The sequence below is a fragment of the Histomonas meleagridis genome (assembly GCF_020186115.1).
Source record: "Histomonas meleagridis strain 2922-C6/04-10x chromosome Unknown contig_82, whole genome shotgun sequence".
In the NCBI taxonomy this organism is placed as follows: domain Eukaryota; phylum Parabasalia; order Tritrichomonadida; family Dientamoebidae; genus Histomonas; species Histomonas meleagridis.
In genome coordinates this window covers 220,556-241,695 of record NW_027150919.1, presented here as the reverse complement: position 1 = coordinate 241,695, position 21,140 = coordinate 220,556, and the positions used below count along the sequence as shown (strand labels likewise).

The following is a 21,140-nucleotide window of genomic DNA, read 5'->3' as shown; positions in this document are numbered from 1 at the left end:
GGTTAAGAAAACACTTAATTTAAACTTCTTCGAGATCACTTCCAGTATCCTCCTTCGTAGGTCTCTTGACTTCTTCTTCGGGCTGCTTCGATTGTTGGTCAGATTCTTCTTCCATTTCGCGCGATTGGCTGATTTCTTCTTCTTCTTTCTTCTTCTGCATATCCTTCGTTATCGCAATCGCAACCATAGACACCAAGAAAGACACCAAGCAGACGAGCCACAGTCCTTGTTTGTAGCCCTTTTCTGTATATACATCAGTTGTGCCTTCGACAGTTCCGTACTTTTCGATGATCGAAGATGAAATCGTTTGGAAGACAGCTGACGACAAGAACGTGAATATGTTCGAACATCCGACAGCTGTACCTGCAATTGATGGATGGAAATATTCACTGACCAATGGATAACAAACACTTGTTAACGCATTAGTGAAGGCGCCAATGAAGAACAAGAGGAAGTAAACTAATACTTCACTGATTTTATCAGCGGAAAGAAGATAAAAGACTAATGAGACAACAGCTGCAATGAGGGAGGAAACAAAGCATGGCCACTTACGTGTGCGTAAAAAGGTGGACAAGGGAGGAATTAATAAGGATCCGGCAATAAGACCAACTGATAACATGATTGAGACATTTCCGGATTCTTGGCGACTATACCCAAGAACATGCTGGAGATATGGGCTGATCCACATACCACTGATATCAAAGTATGGACCACTGGAGAAAACGGCATAAACAACAATCAGCCAGAAAAATGGATACGTAACAACTTTGACAAAGTTGTTCCTAAGTGTGAGAAGCTTCTCTTTGGTGGTGGTTTGCTCTCCACTGTTGGCTGTAAGTTCAGTGTTAACTGGAAGATAATTAAGTTTGGTTGGATTACCACGAACAAATATAAGGCAAAGAATGGAGAAGAAAAGATTGATGCCACCAATCAAATAGAATGACCCACGCCATCCAATAGATGTTGCTAATTGAGCTAACGGAGCTTGGGCTATAATGGAACCAACACCACCAAAGGCAAGTAATATACCGACCATAATGGCATAGTTCTTTTGTGGGAACCATGCAAGAATGATTCTACAAACTGGAACATATGTTGGACCACATCCAAGACCACAGAAGAAACGTGCTGCGCATCCGACGCCTATGTTACCTGAAGCACCGCAAACAATTGTACCTATTGATGCTATGATTTGCATAATACCAATAACATATGATGGCTCAATGATATCTGCAAGAAGACCTGCAAATGGTTGAACAATACCATATGGGTAGAAGAAGATTGATGAGAAAATACTCAGATCAGATGTTGTTTTGTTGTAGTCTAAAGCCATTTCTGTTGATACAATTGAAGGACAAGTTCTTTGAAAGAAAACTAATGCATAAAGTATAGCAACTATAAGAAATAAGAATATGCGTCTTACTTGAAAACACATATCATGGGGCCTTTCATTTGAAGCTGTTTCCACACCTTCCATTTTTGTTTATGGTTGGTTGTGCTTTTTAGCAGGTATCGTTTCCCTCTGAATGTTCTCAAAAATTTGATACAAGAAGTCCATGTTTTCAATAGCGCTAGTACGATTTTGCTTTACAACCACACAAAAAAAGGGGTTAGAGTTTGAAAAAGTTATTTGGATATGAGCGGTCAATGACCAAAGCTGAAGAATTTGTGAATTTAAACTTATAATGTACCAAATAAAAATTTAAAAATTATTGTGAATGATATAAAATATTAAAAAGGAATTAAATTAGGAGGTAAGATTAAAAATTAATTTTTCTTGAGAAGATCATGAAACGGCAAGAAGGTATATGCCGATGGTCGATGAATTTGAGAGCAATCGGGATTTGGGGGTGGCCCGATGTAAATTTATTGGCATTTCTTAACAAAAATTATAAGTTTTTCCTATCTAAACTAAAAAATAGATACGTTCTCATTAACCACATGTTTGAGTTTATGGGTTTGATAATTTTACTTTAAAAAATTACATTTTTTGATGTTAATACTTATTAAAGATCGAATGGAATTATGTCCCAAAATCAATATAGTAACCTTTAATTAAAAGTACCACTATTCTTTTGTTGAATGACAGCACATATGTACTTAATGCTGTTCACCACTTTAAAAAGGTAATTCATAACCGCCTGCTTTTGTTGGCAATTGTTTGACAACTTTTTGACATGAACTCAGAAAACTTGAAATAAACCTGTCAATAGATCTTTTTTGTGTAAATCATATGAGAAATGCGGCCATTTGGCCTTGACATCTCAAGTCATTGAAATAAGGATATATTGCATCGGCATTTCTATAATTGATAGCATAAACTCCGATGAACTTTACCGTAACACTTTGACACGTTAATCCGAAGTGCATTGATAAACTATGAAAATTCATTAAATTTAATGAGTCTGATAAAGAAAAATTAATTAAAACTAATGTGTCAAATGAAGGCTATAATGACATTAAGCACATTTGTGCACGTATCAAACAGTATAATTATGATGCTTATGAAGCATATGAAAAATATATGGCAGGTGAAATTACTGAATATAACCGACATGTATGAATTAGAACTGGAACTGTTTGGTATTATATTCACCTTTAAGATCTCTTTGAATTAAAAAATGTAAATGCTTGATCAAAATTATATCTTAAAAAAGAGAAAGGGCTAAAGGCGCTCTAAATAATCAAAAAAAAATTACTACAACTTTTCAGAGTAAGATATATTGATATTCTTACAAATATTTTTTCACCAAAAATTTTTTCCCTCCGGTATAAAATTAAGGCTTCTCTTTGATGAATATTTTGTATATTAGTTTATATTATAAATGTTCAATAGCATTATACATATTTTCAATTTTTTTGATAGCTAGTCCAAAAGTGATAAATCATCGGTAATTTAGTAATCGAAGTCTTGTTTATATTCTGATTAATAAATAATTCATGATTTTTCTTGAACGGCAACTGATTACATTTTTGTATTGAAACTGCTACATCCGATTCAATCACAAGCGGTTTTTTCTCCCTCATTCGGCGGTTTACTTTTCTTAATAATCGAACCATTAAGTTCTGAAAATTCAAAGTAGGGGTATTCAAAATTTTTATTCTATAATTTTTTACCAACACATTAAAGCGATCATTTCTCAAATTTTTTCTGGTCGGATGAAGTGGAACACTTAACAAAAATAAGTGGCTAAACCAAATGGTTCATTTTTTATATGCCTCCTCAAGCTGTATTTGCAACACAAGGTTCAAATGATACTGATTATGAATTAAAAGGAAATGAATTCTCACAATGCATTAGTTTAATGAAACACAAAGCTCTTTTTGTTATATCAATTATACTTAGCGTTTTACATGGTGCATCCCCACTATTAATGAACGTAATTATCGGTGATATGATGAATTCCATGACAATGGTTTCAGGAGATTCATCATTTGATTTGGATACCATTACCACATTATGTATTGAAATGATTGTAATTATTGTTATTATGACAGTTATTCAAATTCTATCAATGTCGTCAAGAATTATTGCAGGCACAGCATACTTTGCAGACTTAAGGTTAAGAATGTTCGAAAGCCTTGTCAGACAAGATATTCCATATTTCGACAAAGTTCCTACAGGTGTTCTTGTAGGTAGAATTGGGGAAGATGTTGTTCTAATTCGTGAAACATATGTTGATAAATTTTCGCAAGTTATTCAATCAGCAGCGCAATCAATTGCAGGTATTATATTATCATTTTGCACAGTATGGCGTGTAACATTAGTATGTTGTGTTGTTATCCCAATATGTGCTGTTATTTATATTATTGGCTCCAAATGTATTGATAAACTTTGGGTCGAATATAATGATTCATCAACAGCTTGTTCCACAAAAGCCGAAGAAGTTATTACACAAATTCGTACCGTTAAATCATTTGATTGTGAATTACATGAATTCGAATTATACTCATCAAGTCTTGATAGTGTTTATGGAGTTTATAAAAAGACATCCTTAGCACATGGAATTAAAGATGGCCTTATTACATTATTTGTTTGGTTAATGATTGCTGTCTTAATCTATTATGTATCATGGATGATTGTATCTAAACCATATTATGGCTTAGAACCTGGTGATATAATGATCTTAATGATGTCAATGATGTTAGGAACAATGGGTGTATCAACAGCATTAAGTTCGATTGATGATTTCGATAAAGCTAGAATTTCAGCAAGAAAGATTCTTGATATCGTAGATCGTGTACCTGATGTTGACAATGATCAAGGTGCAGATAATGTTCATGGAAAGAAGACAATTAAAGGCAAAGTTGAATTCCGTGATGTTTCATTTAAATATGAATCAAATGATACATATGCAGTACAACATTTAAGTTTTGTAGTTGAACCAGGTCAAACAGTAGCATTTGTTGGGGAATCAGGTTGTGGTAAATCTACAACACTACAATTATTACAACGATTTTATGAAATAGAAAGTGGTGAAATATTAGTCGATGATGTAAATATCACAGAGTTAGCACCACATTTCTTAAGAAGCCAAATTGCTGTTGTACCTCAAGGTCCAGTATTATACTCAATGAGTATTGAAGATAACATTAAATATGCTGTACCAGACGCTACAATGGATGAAATTCAAGAAGCTGCTAAACTTGGTAACGCTCATAACTTTATCATGGAACAACCTCATAATTATCATCAAACAGTTCAACAAACTTCTTTGTCTGGTGGCCAGAAACAAAGAATTTGTATTTCTAGAGCTATTTTAATGAAGGCACCAATTTTGTTATTGGATGAAGCTACAGCTGCTTTGGATACTGAGTCAGAACAATTGGTGCAGAAATCTCTTGAAGAGATTAGACATGGAAAGACTGCTATTATGGTGGCTCATAGATTGGCAACTGTCATTAACTCTGATCGTATCTTTGTGTTTAAAGAAGGCAGAGTAATAGAAACGGGTACACATAAGGAACTACTCGCTAAAAATGGAACTTATGCTGACCTCGTTAAATATCAATTACAATAAACTAGAATTATAATTGATTTTTTTTCTTGTCTATTTTAGTGTAAATTAAAAAACAAATAAATATTTAATTAAAATAAAAATATTTTTGAGCTTGATTTTAGTGTGATCATTTTTGTATAAAATCAGATGAAATTTTGATATTCTTTCAATTGAAAGAAAATGTTTCTTTAAAAAATATTATGTGATATTCGGAAAGCAGTATATTTGTGACAAATGGCGAAACAAGAAATTATCTAATATTTCCACAGAATATTGAACACTTTATGAATTTTTCTGAAGCGATAGTAAAACTGACAGTGTAAGTCATTTTCAAAATTTCTGTGCAAAGTGATTGCAATCCGAATATTGAAATTTTGAAAACAAAAAATTACCGTAATCACTTCATTTTTATCTTTGATGGAAGAAGTGAATCCATACGCTCAACCAACAAGCGAACATGAAGAAAGCCAAGCTCCAAAGGAAGAAATTCCTAAAGAAGAAGCGTCTGAGACAAATCAAAAAGAAGAAGAAACAACATGCAACTGTTGCAACTTTGATGATGACCTTGAAACACTTATGCGCATTAGAGATCAAATAGAAGAATTAATTCAAAAGAAAATGGAATCCCCAACTAAATGCAAAACATGTCCATGTTGCTGTTCTCAAAAATGTCAATGCAAAAAGTGTCCATGCTGCTGTTCCCAAAAATGCAAATGCAAATGTTCATGCCCTTGCATGAAAGATATGGTTTGTTGCTGTTCTTTCCAATGCAATTGTGGCTGTCTTCAATGTAACTGTAATAAATGTAAATGCAAACCATGCAATTACGATGACCAATGTCCATGTCGAAAATGTTCAAGTAGTGATTGCACATGTGAAAAATGCCCATGTAAGAAGTGTCCATGCCAAGATTGTAAATGTAATCCTTGTAAATGTGGTGATAAATGTCCGTATGATAAGTGCCAGAATGGCGAATGCCAATGTGAAAAATGCTCTTGCAAGGCTTGTCCTTGTAAAGATTGCAAATGCAATCCGTGTAAGTGTTGTCAACGATATCCATGTCAAGACTGTAAATGTAATCCATGCAGATGCAGTATTCAATGTTCCTGTAAAGATTGCAAATGCAACCCGTGCATGTGTTACCAACGATGCCCATGTAAAGATTGCAAATGTAATCAATGCAAATGCAGTAATCAATGTCCTTGTAAAGATTGTAAATGCAATCCATGCATGTGTTGTCAACGATGCGCATTTGATAAGTGTCCAGCTAATGCTTGCCAATGCCAAATTAATCAATGTTTCAAGTGCAAATGCCAAAATTGTTCTTGCAACAAATGTAATTGTGGCTGCGGCATATGCAAATGCAACCCATGCCATTGTAATCCATGCAACTGCGGCTGCCAATGCACATTTACTAAGCTCATTTGCAAAGGATGCAATTGTGGGTGTGTTCAATGTCCATGTGTTACGTGCCAATGCAAGTGTCAAAATTGCACATGCAACAAGTGCAATTGCGGCGTTCAATGCCAATGCAATCCTTGTCGCTGCCAAGATTGCCAATGCAAATGTGGCAATGGGTTTTAATGCAATGGTTACAACCATTGAAGGAGTTAATTAATTAATAAATCAACTCCACAAAGAATTTTTTTACTATATTTTAATTTCATATGAACAAAGCAGTCAATTTTTATTCAAAATCGATTGTGGAACAAATAACTCTGCAACATCAGTTACATGATCAAAGCTTTCTACAGCCTTCATTACATATTTCCCAATAGTTCTGTTGTTGAATCCGAATTCTGTTAATTTTGCGTTTAACTTCTTCCAAACTTTTCTGTGTCCGATATTTTTGTAGTACAAAAGGGGTATGAAAACGAATCCATAATACAATGATGCAAGTAACAACCTGAGGTTAAATTTAATTATTGAACTAATGAAAAGAATTGATAAATGGATCAAATCCATCACTGATATAATTTCATGATAAAGTGATGATTGGAGGATTTTTCGTGCAAGCTCGTCAAGTGGAACATTTAGATCTTTCATCTTTTCGTCAAAACTGTCTGGTAACGTACAAATAAAATCACGAAATGTTATCATGATTTTGATCATGTAAAAAATAACAGGCGAAAATTCACATGAATACAAAATTGATGTGAAGATTGCTGAACGAATTGATAAACTAGAAAGAAGAAAATCAATCTTTGAATTTATTCCAGCTCTTATCTTTATATATCCAGTAAAGAAAGAGAACATTTCATTTGAAAAAATAAACAAGAAAGCCAGATGATCTGTAGGGATGAAAGTTTTTCTGAACCAATTTTTAAATAATCCAGGAATAGAAAAAACAAGAATAAAGTAATTCGATATAAACTGTGAAGCATATAAGTAGGTTGTTGCTTTATCCTCTGTTTCTGTATTAATTTCGATGTTAGTTGTAGTTTTTTTCATTTTAAATTTTTTCGACCGTTTAAAACAATTCACCTTTTTGCCGTTATTTCATTTCAAATGAGAATTCCTTTGATTCCAGTAAGTAATCAGCTCAATGAGCTTGCAATCATTGAATTACAAGGACAACTTATATCATTGGAAGAAACTTTTGTTAATCAAAAAATCGGACCATTAATTTTTGATGGAGATCATGCAACTTTAACAATTGGTAACCATCTACTTCATGGTAAAATCCATCGACTAAAGGCTCCTCTTGCTGTAGTAGAAAGAGGTTCCACTGAAGGTATTCCAATTATTGCAGTCATTCGACAAAAAGTTGTTTTTTCAGAGCGTTCGACCATTCTTTTCCCAGAATAAATAAAATTATCATAGAACATACATTTTTATTAATTATTTTTTTGTATAATTATTTGCAATTTCGATCAACATTCTAAAATGTTGAGCACTTTGACCATTTTTCAACAACATATTTTTGATATATTCCGGCGCTATACTTTGAATTGTATTAAACAACCCAAAAATTGATCCCAAAATTTTTGGATAAATTTTATCGATTTCCATCACATTTCTCAAATATGCGTCAGCCAAAGCAATTGTTGAATTACTTGGAAATTTCTTTAATAAACATCCAATAAAAGACGCCATTTTAGTTAACATTGCTAAAATATCAATATCGAAAATTTGGAAATACGAAAAAATGTTTTGTAACATATTATACATTAAAACAATTAAATTTCGCAAAAATTGTTCGAAATTAATAACTTCGATTGAATTTTGCAACACAGTAAATATTTCCTGATAAACATCAGGTTGAAAATCATCGACATTCAACAAAGAAATTATTTTTTGTATTATAATCAACTTAATATCAATTTGGAATTCATTTTTCATTATAATTATATTCGATGCATTTATTATATATTTTATATTTAATGATTTATAGTTATCAAAAGATAATAATAAAGAATTAATTAAATTTTGTAAATTCGGTATAACAAGTTCAGGAAATCGAATTGAAAACGAAATTATAACATTTAACTCAGAACCAATTGGACATTTACTAAATATGAAAGAACACATTTCATATAAAATTTGATAATATTTTCCAATTGTTAAAGAATTTGATTCTTGAATTAGAATAAATAATAATTCACATAATGAATCAATGATTTCAATATTATTTTCGATATTTTGCAACAAATTTTTTAACAATGAAATTACAAGCTCAAAAATTGGTTCAATTAAATTTAAATGAAATTTACAAAAGAGAAAACATTTTATAATTCGAGGTAATATATACATAGAAGGATTCCCCGACGTAATTATATTACAGATTTGTCCAAAAAATTCGTTTTCATGATGAAAACATTTCGATAAAGAAATATCTTTTAATATCTTAAAAACAATTTCAAGAATTGGATCGATGTTCGGATACAATTGAAACAAATAAATTAAAAATTGTTCGTATCCGATATAATTTATATGATAAAGATAAAATTGGACGTTTTGAAGTGCATAATATCGAACTCGTAAAGAATTATCAACAATTCCTTTTATTAGCCAATCTTTTATATTATCATTAATGAGTTTTTCGGGAGTAAAATGAAATATTATTAAAAGTAATTTATATGATACTTCTTTACAATTAGAATTTGAGGAAAAAATGTTTTGTTCGATATATGGAATGATATAATTAGATGTAATTTGTGATTGTGCTTCATAAAGTAATGTAATACATTGCAAAAATGATTGATATGGTTCCCATTCTTCAACAAAATATACATTGGAAGTTGTAATGTTTTCAACAATAGAAAGAAAAATTGGTAAAAAATTTGTACATATATAGACTTGTATTTGCTCCGATTCGGATTCAATTCGTTCGTTTATAAAAAGAGATATCGAATTATATGTATCAGTTGAAAGATTTGGATTCTGTAAATCTTGTTTAATTAATTCGAGAAAAATTAATCCAATCTCAGGGAAAAATGTTGAAGATGTTTGTGATAATGAATTTATAAAATCTAAAAATGCTTGCTTGAGTCCTTCTATTTGATAAAGTGGTAATATTTGTTTGAAAAACTCAACGATATTTGTGATTTGAAAAAGATCAAATTCGGCAAAAAGAAGTAAAGAAGAGTTAATTATGGAAATTTCATTGTTATAAGCTTGCCATTTTTGGAAAGAGAGTTGGAATAAAGATTTTTGTAAACCAATATCAATATCAAATTTTCTAATAATGTACGTCAAACTATCTAGAATTGATAGAGAAAGCTGAACGGAGCAATCTCCACTGAAGCTAGTGGTTAATTTTGACAATATGTCATATTCTGTTAATAGGAAAATAAACATAGTTGAAGCTGCAGTTGAAAAAATATCAACTGCTTGTTTTCTCGTAGCTTCGTGCTGGCATTCAAAGTATTTCATTGAAATTTGTATAATTTTTAAAATTATGGTTTCAGGATAACTGCTGTAATGAAAACCTGATTTTACTTGAATGGAGGATTCTAAATATTTCCTAATTATTGTGAACGAAATAAATATAATGTTTATTGGGATATTATCAGTAGATTCCAAAATTAATATATTTGCTTCGAAAAAAGACTGGTCACAATGGCTTATAAGCTCATTTACTATTTTTGTTGCTTCATCATATTTAGGATTTGTAGGATCTGAAGCATTTATTATCAGATCAATTGCCGACATGTCGGTTTTTCCTTCATTGGGTAAACTATTGAAATATTTCAAAAATTTACATGCATTGCCTTTCAATCGTATTGACGGTTTTGTAAAATATTATATACTTTACATTATCTGAATTTTCAATTAATATAGGTTGGCGAATTGAACTAAGAACCTAACAAACCATAGAAAATTGAGTAAGCTATTAAAATTTTATTGTAAAGATAGCTACTTTTTTAAAATACAAATATACTTAATTAACAAAATATTCCGAATCTATTTTTCAAACAATGAGTTAAAATACATCAATTCTAATCAGAAATATATTTAAAAACATAAAAATAAATAACAAGGATGGGTTAGTGGTGGGCAAAAAGTTCGGAACGATGTATTCACAAATGTGGATTTAAATTCAAATAGAGCCAAAATCTACATTCAAATGTGTTAATTCAATTTTTCATATCATTTCATGATGAAAGGCACTAAGGACATAACTCCAAGAAGGAAATCAGAGAAGTTACATGCAAGAGACCTTTTGGGTGATTTCGCTGTAGAAGGGAGCAATGGGGAAAAAATTATTGATAGCATCTTAAATAATAATAAGGAAAACAAAATAACCAATAATCAAATTTTAGCTCTAGCATAAATCTTCTCTGTGATTTTCGAAGTGCCTATTCCACGCGATTGTAAAAGACTCAAAAATCTTATGTATATGTTTTTTAATGAACAATACCCCTTATTTGTAAAATTGATACCCTACATAACAGTGTGTTATGAAGATCAAAGTTCCGACACATAAAAATAGTTTTCGATTTTGAACTAAAAATTTACATAACATGATAATAATTTGGAGCATCCTTTTTTTTTTAAATTAAATATTATTTTTTTTAATATGACCAAATTAGATTCGATAAAAAAAGTATAAAATTTTTTTATTGAACATATTGTGTTACTCTGTTTCTATCATATATAATTTATCAAATTTTTTTCAAATATTTTGAAATATTATTTAAGAATAAATATATACATATAAATAAGTAAGATAAATGACTAAAAACCTGAAAATATTAAGCTTTTGATTTAATTAAATATGACAATTTTTTCAATGAGTTAAAGTTTCATTAAGAAAAAATGTGTTCATTATTCTTCAAATATATTTTTAACATTGAACTAATATAACAGAATATTGAGTTTGTGAAATCTATGTCACTTTCTATTACAACGTTCATAAACGAAAAAATTGAACATTTGATATGAATGTATACTTATCAATTTTTATATATAATTATTCATATATTTATTTCAATCATAAACGTTAATATTCCTTGCATTTGCATGTACATAAATCATAATATTTTATTATATAAAAAAATCATGTTAAAAAATCATTTACGTTTTTTATTTAACTTTTTGCATAAATTAATTTATACTTTTTAAACTATGAGATAATGTCAAACTCCTATTAAAAAGATTCGAAAATTTTGGGTGGGATGAATTCAGTAAATTACTTTTTTCTTTCCTGCAAATAATTATCACATCACATGTCACAGACCAAATATAATTTTTATGTTAAATGAATCAGGACGTACAATAAGAGTTAACTTACCTGAAAACAAAGGCACAGTCATCATGGATAATGTTCCAGATGATATTTTATGTTGCGCACTTCTATCAAGGATTGCAGCTATTCCAATTTTAGCAGAAACAAACAAACCTCTTGGAATTTCGATTAACGGCAAAAAGCTGAGCAGAATAGAATCAGTTGATCAAGATGAAATTGATATTTTTTTTGTTGAAAAAAAATCAAATATAATCTCAAACACATTCTTTTCTTTTTTCTTCATCATAATACATGCAATCCCATTTATTTTATACAAAACACATCAAAGGCTTTGGATGATTTTGCTAATATATGTTCTGGAACTTTATCTTCTCAGCATACTATGTATCTTGTTCAAACCAAATGGGCAACTTTTTAATTTTGAAAACCATCAGAAAATGAATCCATTACTCGAAATCCCTATTTTATTTTTCAGATCATTACTTCCAAATTTCAGATTAGAACAAGTTTTGATTCACGAAAACAATTGAAATGATAAATATTAAAATAAATTTGATTCTTTTTTAAATGTTAACAGATTTTAATGAAATGTGATTAATTTATCATTTTAAGAAACATTACTCATTTAAAAGAATTTGAAAATAAGACAAGTTAATAAGAATATATAGCAAAAGTTATACAATTTTTGAATAAGTATTCGAATGTAATAATAAAGGACGTGAAACTTAAACATAATTAATTTTAACTTTAAAGCAACTTTGTAATGCTTACACATATTTTAATTTGAAAATTTATTCAATGTTTTTCTTATTAGCAACATTGAAAAAAATTTATTTGTTTTTGATTTATAAATTAATAATTAAATTCGATGTTCATATTCGAAGGGGCAATAGCTCACCGGTAGAGCATAGGATTGCAGATCCTCTGGTAGTCGGTTCGATTCCGGCTTGCCCCTCTTTTTTCTTTTTTAGAAAAAACTAACAAAGATTTGCACACTTCTAAATTCTTCTGAAATAATTATGATTTTACCAAAAATCGATAATTAGATTTTTTAGGTAGTAGGAACTGCATGTATTTCTAAGATCTAATATCACAAAAATTGTGTTTTTTAACATAATAATTGTATTTTACCAACAAAAATAATCAATCGCAAAAAAAGCATTGTTAATTAACAAGGAAAAAATTTATTGATAAAATCCTTCGAAGTTATAAAATAATTAATTATTTTTGAAATGAAATGTAAAAGTTAATTTTGAAATACGGGAGAAGATTTATTTATCAATTCAGTCAAAGAGATCATCAAAGCCGCCCATCATTTCAACAACTTCTTCTTCTTCTTTCTTTTCTTCTTCCTTCTTTTCTTCGGTAGCAGTTGAAGCACCGCCAGCTGCAGGTGCAGCACCACCAAGCGCAGTTCCCTTAACTAACTCGGTAATATCATGATTTTTGAAATATTCAGCAAAGAGATCAACCCAATATGATTCAAGTTTGACTCCAGCAGCACTGATGAGCTTATTGATCTTATCTGCAGTAATTTCTATTCCGTCATCATTGAGGATAAGGGCTGCATATACAACAGCTAATTCTGGGGAGGCCATGTTGGATAAGGCCGTCAAAACCGTTATCCCCTCATTGGAGCACCCCGTTTTTCCAAATTTTTTCATTATACTAATAGGATAACAGATGTTTTGTAACCTTTCCTAGTACTAATAAACAAACCACACATCGAACTAAAATCCAAATGTATGTTTGATTTTAATAAAAAAAATATCTTTGATTTTATCATTTTAATCATTAATGAACAAATACTTTTCCTTGGCACAAAGTGAGCTTTTGTTGTGAGACATATGTATTGATTATGTTTTTTGTGTAATTGCTTGAGATTCGGAATTATGGAATGCCACTTTTATTGTGCAAGAAATTGGAGAAGAAAACCTTTCCAAAATTTTATGTGTTCTCCAACAGCTAACCAATCCAGACCCAAATGTACAAGAAATGATATACAATCAGTTCATACAAATCCAACAACAAGTTCCTGATCTTTGTTTTTATCTTCTTTTTATCTTATCATCTAATCAATTTGATATTAATATTCGCTTCTATTCTATTACTATTTTATACAGATGCCAACAAACCATATCCATTGAGCTTTTACCAAAATTTATCGAAGTTTCAATTCCAATCCTCAAGCAAATTCTTTTTCAACAAAATTCTCCCTTTACTAAATTTGCTGTTTCTATAATTTGCACTCAAATGAAATTAGTTAAAAATAAAAAATTTTTAAATGTAATTATTCAAATAATACAAATGTTACTAACACAAATGGAAACCATAATCCCAGCTTTAGAAATGATTGACGAAATGTGTTATTCTGGTTTTAAAGTTCCTGATCAATTTCTTGAATTTCTTCCAAATTATTTAACAACACCTCATCAATACCACGTTCTTACTATCATCAACAAAATCATAAACACTAATACAGATTACGGACTTCGGTTACTTCCTTTTATTTACTCATTATCAAATCAAATGGCTCCGCCATCTCTTTCCCAAGTTGCTATTATTTCGCTAAAAGTATTCCAAAAACACAACGAAGATGTAATTGGAAGTTTTCTATCTTCTTGTATTGTTTGTCAATATCCAAGTGTTTCTGATTATATTGTTCTTGAAATGTTTGATTGCGTCTCAATTCCTTTTTCCCAACCAATTATCCTTTCACTTTTGCAAAGGTTATCTGTCAAAAATGAGAATGAACCTGCTCAGTATAACATATGTTTTCTATCTCAATTAATTCTTCAAAACATGTGTGACATCTATGGTGAAAAGGCTGAGTCTATTGTCAGAGAGTTTTTACCTCATTGTGTAAATCCAGGCCATACATTACGTTGTTTGTACACATTTTTGAGCATTGCGAATGATTCCGAACGGTTTTTGCAGTTTATTTTAGATAACATTTCAGGCCCATTCCGGAATGACGCAGCTGTTTGTCTTGTAAGTTATTGTTTCTCTGTTCCATCAAGTATAACTAATGTCCTTTCAATTATCATATCAATGATTGACAATAGTAATGAATATATTACGTATGCATTAGAAGAATTATTTCAATTTGAGTTTGAAGCTACAAATGAACATTTTCTAATGCTTTATAAGAAAGTTAAAGAAACACAAACGGATGAAGTTATAAAATATGCCGACTTATTAAATCAATATATCTTACATTTTCCATTACAACCAGAGAATCCCATTTTAATCAATTTTTTCAATGAAATTCTTCAATGCTTTCTAACTAATGATTCATCACATCTCTTATTTAGTATTTTTACGGAAATAATTTCCAACATTTTATTAATAATTATTCCTCCATTTGGTGACTTTGTTCTGCACATATTAAAACATATACAAAGAATTACTGAAGATTTCATAGATGATAATACTTTTTATAGTTGCTTATGTTTATGTTCATCAATATTTAAACAATATGGAGAATTTTTAAGAGAGTCAATTGAATGTAAAGAATTGTTGTTGTCTTTAACTGAATATGCTTCTGATTACAGAGAAAATCGTATGATAATAACAAAAGCTTTTGAATGCATATTTAATTATGCAATTAAAGATCAAAACATTTTAAATGATTTCGGCGATTTATGGGTTAAGAGTTCATTGAGTTATTATTCGGCGTCGAATGTCGAAGTTAGTGCATTGATTGCTAAGTTTTGGATGAATTTTATCCCAAAGATTAACATTCAAATGTTAAGGCAATTTTATATTAAAACTAATATTGCATGTAAAGTTCATCCAAATGAAACAGAGGACATTCATGTGATGAAAGTATTCGCTGATTTGATCCTCAAGTTCTTTATGGAAAATTCGATCGAAATTCCTTTAATAGAGAATTAATTTCTATGTTTTATTATAAAAGTAAAAATGTTTTGAATACGTATTTGATCGGCCATTTTCTCGTCACTTTTTCTGAACGTTTGAATATTTTACTTTTGTTTGGTATTTTTTGGCGGTTCAATTAGTTATAATTATTTATGAGAGGTACAATATCTAACCAAGCTATAGCAAATACAATGCAGAGAAGTGTGTCTAATGGATATTATTTCCCAAGTTCTCAAATTGGTTATACATACACACCGACATATGCTCCAGATAATAAAAAGGTACATTTGATAACTTCAGACCTTTGGGAAGCAATAACAGGTGAAAAGCTTTCCCCTTCAATCATATGTCAAATATTAGATAAGTCTATTCCAATGAGCGATAATCAAAATTCTCAAATAGCTCAAATGGCAATGCAATATGTTCTAATGTCTCAAGATCGTCAAGGAAGTAGGGTTCTCCAAAAGCGTATTGAAGAAGGCAATAGAAATGAACGATCTTTAATTTTCAACAGTTTATATCCAAATTTAAATCAATTAGTATATGATACCTCTGGAAATTTTGTTATTCAAAAGCTATGCGAATATCTTACAGAGGACCAACAGAAATACATGTTAAATTTCTTTTTACGAAACATACAGAAAGTTATTGATCATCAAAATGGATGTCGAGTTCTTCAAAAATTCATTGAGCATACCTCCACGGCCAATATAGGGATGATTTTTAACTCAGTGAAACCTTTTCTTCTATCATTATGCTTTTCCCAAAATGGAAATCACATTGTCCAACGTTTCATTGATTCGTTACCCAATCGAATTCCTGAGATTATAGAATGCATTGAGCCACGTCTATTAGATCTAATTCTTGATAATTGTGGTTGTCGCGTTGTCCAAAAACTTTTCGAAAGATGTCCAATTGAACAACTTGAGCCGATTGTCCAAACAGTATTAACATGTCCAGTAATGTTAGCCATGAACCAGTATGGCAATTACGTTGTCCAAAATATTCTCGAATCGGGAAAACGTGAATATGTTTCAGCACTAATAAAAGCGTTCAAAGGACATTTTTACGAGTTCTCAATGCACAAATTCGCATCGAATGTGATCGAAAAGTGTATCAGAGGTGCAACAAAAGATGAACAATATCAAATATTCGAAGAAGTAATTGGAGACGAAAATAATTTGGACGAAGAACGAATTTTAAGACTAATCAATGACCAGTCTGGAAATTACGTGATACAAAGAATCATCGAATACGGAAGCGAAAGCCAAAAAAATATAATTTGTGACGTTGTGTACAGAAACTATGATGAATTGGACGGAGGCTACGCAAGACATGTTATCGCGAAGCTGGAAAAGTTCGGATTTTAATTGTTTTTATTTATATATATTTTTTTAGTAAATAAATATAATTAATTTGATGAGTTTTTGGTACCAAAAACAATTTTAAAATTGTTTTCGTTAAAAAAGGAATTTTGAGTTTATTTGAAACTATAGATGACATAATCAATTTTTTGTATCTGCAATCAAAAAAATATTTATATCGTATGTGCATAAAATGCCAATACAATCTAACAAAAAAATTATAAACATTTTATTACAAAACATATTAAGAAAATAAATTCATTAGGAGCTTTCGCTTTCTTTGTTGATTTGGTGGAGGCTTTTGACGAGATACATTTTCCTCCTTTGGTGGTGGAAGTGTAGGTGGAGTCTTTGATCGAATTGCATTGATTCTTTGTGTGTGTTGACAACATAAACAATGGTATTCAATTATTTTTAAATTTGGATGTTTTCTTATTGTTCTCAAAGATACCTTACAATTTTCTCCTAGTTTGAAAATAGAAAAGCATTTAAAACAAAACATTTTTTTGAAATACTTTGGTTCAGTAACATCATTTTCTTTCATTGAATGAAGCATATTTGAAATCATAGTTTTTGAAAGTTCTTGTGAAACTTCCTGAGTTGCTAGAGCAAGCTCAAAAAAATGCTGGATTTCATCTTCTGTTTCTTTTGTAATGCTCATTGACCAAAACTTCCTGTCAATAAATTCACATAATATGTTAATTTTAAATCTCCTGTCACTTTTTTGCAAAACAGGAAAATAAATTCTTCAACAAAAAAAACAAATTTTTAAACGCTATGAAGAAGAATTTACGTTATATTCAAACATTTATTTATTGGGTTTCTTTTCATCATTTCTATCAAGCCAAGACACCGCAAGTTTCTCACGAATTTCTATCATTGACATCAGATCTTCCACACTTTCCGATGATATATTTGGCGAGAACACCACAAAAGGTTTTTCTTCGGCCATTTTCAAGTCGATTAATTGCAAGAAATGTCTATAGAAAGCGAAAGCCATTGCCACTTCGCATTTTAATAACATATCTCTAATTTTTTTCACCACGTCCAAAGCTATTTTCATCAAATTTTCGGGGATAATTTTTAAGACTTGAAATACGAAACTTGTGAAATGTTTTCTTAAGAATATCAACAAATTCCTAACTGGGTTTGATAACTCTGAGAACTGTTTTTTAAAAGCCTTTTGATAAGGCAATTCCAATATTTCGTTTGTAAGTTCAGGTTGTTCCATACACACTTGAAAGAATACATCCATATTCACTTGATTCGATTCATTATTAAATCCGTTTTCAAGTTTAAACTTTTCCCAAAACGAAGAAATTTTCGTTGTGTCGAAAGTTGGGTCAATTAGAATGAAGAACTCGGAGAACATTATCTGTGTAACGTCAGCGTTTGGAGTCCATTCTATTAACAACAAAATGTTTTTAACTTGTTCATGAAATTGTTGATTTGCGATTCTAAACAAAGACAAAAGTTTCTTTGCGAAGACGAAAAAGTCAATTAAATCATTATGTACAGTATTTATCGTTTGAGCTTTAAGTTCTTCGATATCTTCGTTTGTTATTTCATATGAAATCTTTTTAATAACATCAACGTGTATTAGAAATTGTGGTGACATTGGTAATATATCAGGGTTATCAACTACGTCAGATACTTTTGGATATATATATTCGAAACATAAATTAAAAATCGCATTAACAAAATAAAAATCAACGATTGTGTATTCTTGATATATAAACTTCATAAAGAAATCGACAATTGATGATTGCGTTTTATATGAATTACATGAATAAATAATATCATTAAACAAACGAATTGCTAAACTTTCGATTTTGGTCATCTCTTTAAGTTTCTTCTTAAATAAATTAATGACTGTTTCGTTTAAGTTGTTTTCACTTTCGGTTTCAACAACACTATGAAAAAAATCAACAATTTTACTTATGACCCAATAATATGGCTTAAGTACACATTTATCATTAGTTACAATGGTGTCAATATATTGATAAGGCGATGATAATATTACAAGATCAATGTTTAATGGAAGAAGTCTAAGAATACAATTTAATAGTGTTTGCGATGGTTTTATTTTAGAATTATCAATTTTATAATCACTTGGAAGTTCTTTTTCTTTATTATTATTATTAATAGCATTCGAACTTTTTTCTATTTTTAATTCGGCTTTATTCGCATTATCATTATTATCATTAATATTAGTTTTGTTTTCTGTTGGTTTGGTTTCTGTTTCAGTTTTGTTCGAAAGCATTTCTTTGATTTTGGTTTCTTCTTCTTTTGGTGGTACAATTGTTATTGAGTTCTCTGATGAACTTAACGATGATGAAGAAGCATTTAAAGGATTCGCTTCTTTAATACGGAAAGATCCTTTTCTTTTCCGTGAGTTTGCTTTCATCGAATTATGTACAAAACTTTTTTTATTAATTTTTTTATTATTAGTAATTAAATTTTTCGACTTTATTAAATCTTTGTTTTCGGCATCTTCGGAAATTGTTTTTAATTTTTCATTTGATATATTTCGATACATTTCTTTATAATTAGCTAAAAGATCATCAGAAGAAATATTTGTTTTCTTTTCTAATGTATTTGTTCTCGATCTAGTTTTAACGTTTTGACTTTTTGTTGTTGTTATTTCATCTGTTTGTACTTCGACATCAATAGTTATTTGTTTTTGGACCATATTCGCATTTAATTCTTTTAAATATTTGATCTTTTCCTTAAGTTTCGATATCTCTTCAGACGCTTTTAAATATTGCGGACGAAATCCAGCGCCTTCTGTTTCATATTTAGCTAATAAATCTTCGCGCCCACGTGATTGCTCTTTAGCATTTTCTAATAAATGTTCTGTTGATTGTACACGTTTAAGCGCTTCGTTTTTCTCTTCTTCTGTTTTCGCTAATTTGAATTTTAATGAATTAATTTCGTTTTGAACTAAGTCTTTGGAAAATATTTCTTCTTCAAGTTTCTCTTGAGTTTCTTGAAGTAATGTGTTGGTATTAGTTAACTCGTCTTTGGATTCATTAATTTGTTTTTGGAGTTCATCAATCGTTTGTTTGTTATTGTTGATTTCAGTAACGTTTTGCGTGCATTGCGTTTCTAATTGGCTGATTTGCTCTTTGTTTTCATTAATAATGTTGGTGAAGAAGTCGTGGATTTTGGGGATTTGGGTGACGCGTTGGATAAAAAAAGTTTTGATTTCATTTAAAAGTCGTGCATAATACTCCGAATACCCACGGATATGGAATATGAGTTTGTTCAATGTGAAGGTGGTGATCTCAATGCTTTCTGCAATTTCAGCTTTATTGTCAAAATTATCAAGATTGATGGATTCAAGATATTTGTGATATTCGTTGTAAAGAAGAACGGCATCACGCTTACCTGTAAATTTACGTTCGGATGAAACTTGATCTAAGATAAAAAGTCGACTTTGCTGATTTTGATTATTAGGTGATTGTTTAAAAAAATTAGTATTTGGATCAGTAGGAGATTGTGGTGAAACACTTGGTTTATTTTCTGTTTTTAGATGGGTTTCTTTGTGTGTGACTTTTGAAGTTGGCGTTGATTGATTTGGAGTTTGTAAAGGAGTTACAGGCCGAGAATGAATATTGTTATTATTAGATATTATTTTGGTGGTTGAAACTTTAGGATTTTTTGGACTTTTAATGGTTGGAGAAATTATATTTGCTTTTAAATTAGGCTCATTTGGTGGAGATTCCTTAATTAATGTATTAGCTTTAATAAGGCCAGATGAAAGAAGTCCATCAATTAAATTATGGTTTTTATCTTGATGCAAATGAACTTCTCCAGCTGTTTTCATATTTCATGAAATAACGTGCTGCAAAAAGTGGCACTGGGGACGTTAAACCATTTCCAATTGTAAAATTCAGAAAAAAAAAAAACTACCAAAATTCAAGAATTCAGTCGTTTTAATTCATTTAAATCTGATCATTAATGTTGTCCTTTTGTAAATGGATCACTTTTGGTAGTTTAGATGAAAATACTGTTAATGTTTCAATTTCTTTTTCTTCAAATCATTTGATTCAGCAATATTTGTTCGTTTTATATTTCACAATTTAATTAATATCATCATGAGCAGCACTCCAAAAATAATTAGATAGCAACAATAACGCACAATGGAACAAGGAATTCATTTCTAAAAAGAAAAAGTTCTTAGAACTTAGAGGACGTTAA

General features: G+C 30.2%; 7 protein-coding genes across 7 annotated transcripts; 4 read left to right on the top strand and 3 right to left on the bottom strand.

The window, feature by feature from the left end:
• Window positions 1–19: 19 nt before the first annotated feature.
• Window positions 20–1,477, bottom strand: GO595_009037 (major facilitator superfamily transporter; the record flags this gene model as incomplete). Its single annotated transcript, XM_067922678.1, has 1 exon — window positions 20–1,477. The coding sequence occupies one exon, from the start codon at window positions 1,475–1,477 to the stop codon at window positions 20–22; it is 1,458 nt and encodes a 485-aa protein (XP_067770822.1).
• Window positions 1,478–3,215: 1,738 nt separating this feature from the next.
• Window positions 3,216–5,021, top strand: GO595_009036 (ABC transporter family protein; the record flags this gene model as incomplete). The annotated part of the gene is made up of 1 exon (XM_067922677.1): window positions 3,216–5,021. The coding sequence occupies one exon, from the start codon at window positions 3,216–3,218 to the stop codon at window positions 5,019–5,021; it is 1,806 nt and encodes a 601-aa protein (XP_067770821.1).
• A 946-nt stretch (window positions 5,022–5,967) lies between these two features.
• On the top strand, window positions 5,968–6,618 carry GO595_009035 (uncharacterized protein; the record flags this gene model as incomplete). Its single annotated transcript, XM_067922676.1, has 1 exon — window positions 5,968–6,618. The coding sequence occupies one exon, from the start codon at window positions 5,968–5,970 to the stop codon at window positions 6,616–6,618; it is 651 nt and encodes a 216-aa protein (XP_067770820.1).
• Window positions 6,619–7,508: 890 nt separating this feature from the next.
• GO595_009034 (chromosome transmission fidelity protein 8-like) lies at window positions 7,509–7,808 on the top strand (the record flags this gene model as incomplete). The annotated part of the gene is made up of 1 exon (XM_067922675.1): window positions 7,509–7,808. The coding sequence occupies one exon, from the start codon at window positions 7,509–7,511 to the stop codon at window positions 7,806–7,808; it is 300 nt and encodes a 99-aa protein (XP_067770819.1).
• A 5,166-nt stretch (window positions 7,809–12,974) lies between these two features.
• GO595_009033 (60S acidic ribosomal protein P1) lies at window positions 12,975–13,289 on the bottom strand (the record flags this gene model as incomplete). The annotated part of the gene is made up of 1 exon (XM_067922674.1): window positions 12,975–13,289. One exon carries the CDS (start codon window positions 13,287–13,289, stop codon window positions 12,975–12,977), a length of 315 nt encoding a protein of 104 aa, XP_067770818.1.
• Window positions 13,290–15,725: 2,436 nt separating this feature from the next.
• GO595_009032 (Pumilio-family RNA binding repeat containing protein) lies at window positions 15,726–16,943 on the top strand (the record flags this gene model as incomplete). The annotated part of the gene is made up of 1 exon (XM_067922673.1): window positions 15,726–16,943. The coding sequence occupies one exon, from the start codon at window positions 15,726–15,728 to the stop codon at window positions 16,941–16,943; it is 1,218 nt and encodes a 405-aa protein (XP_067770817.1).
• An 802-nt stretch (window positions 16,944–17,745) lies between these two features.
• GO595_009031 (uncharacterized protein) lies at window positions 17,746–20,766 on the bottom strand (the record flags this gene model as incomplete). Its single annotated transcript, XM_067922672.1, has 1 exon — window positions 17,746–20,766. One exon carries the CDS (start codon window positions 20,764–20,766, stop codon window positions 17,746–17,748), a length of 3,021 nt encoding a protein of 1,006 aa, XP_067770816.1.
• Between the last annotated feature and the right edge of the window lie 374 nt (window positions 20,767–21,140).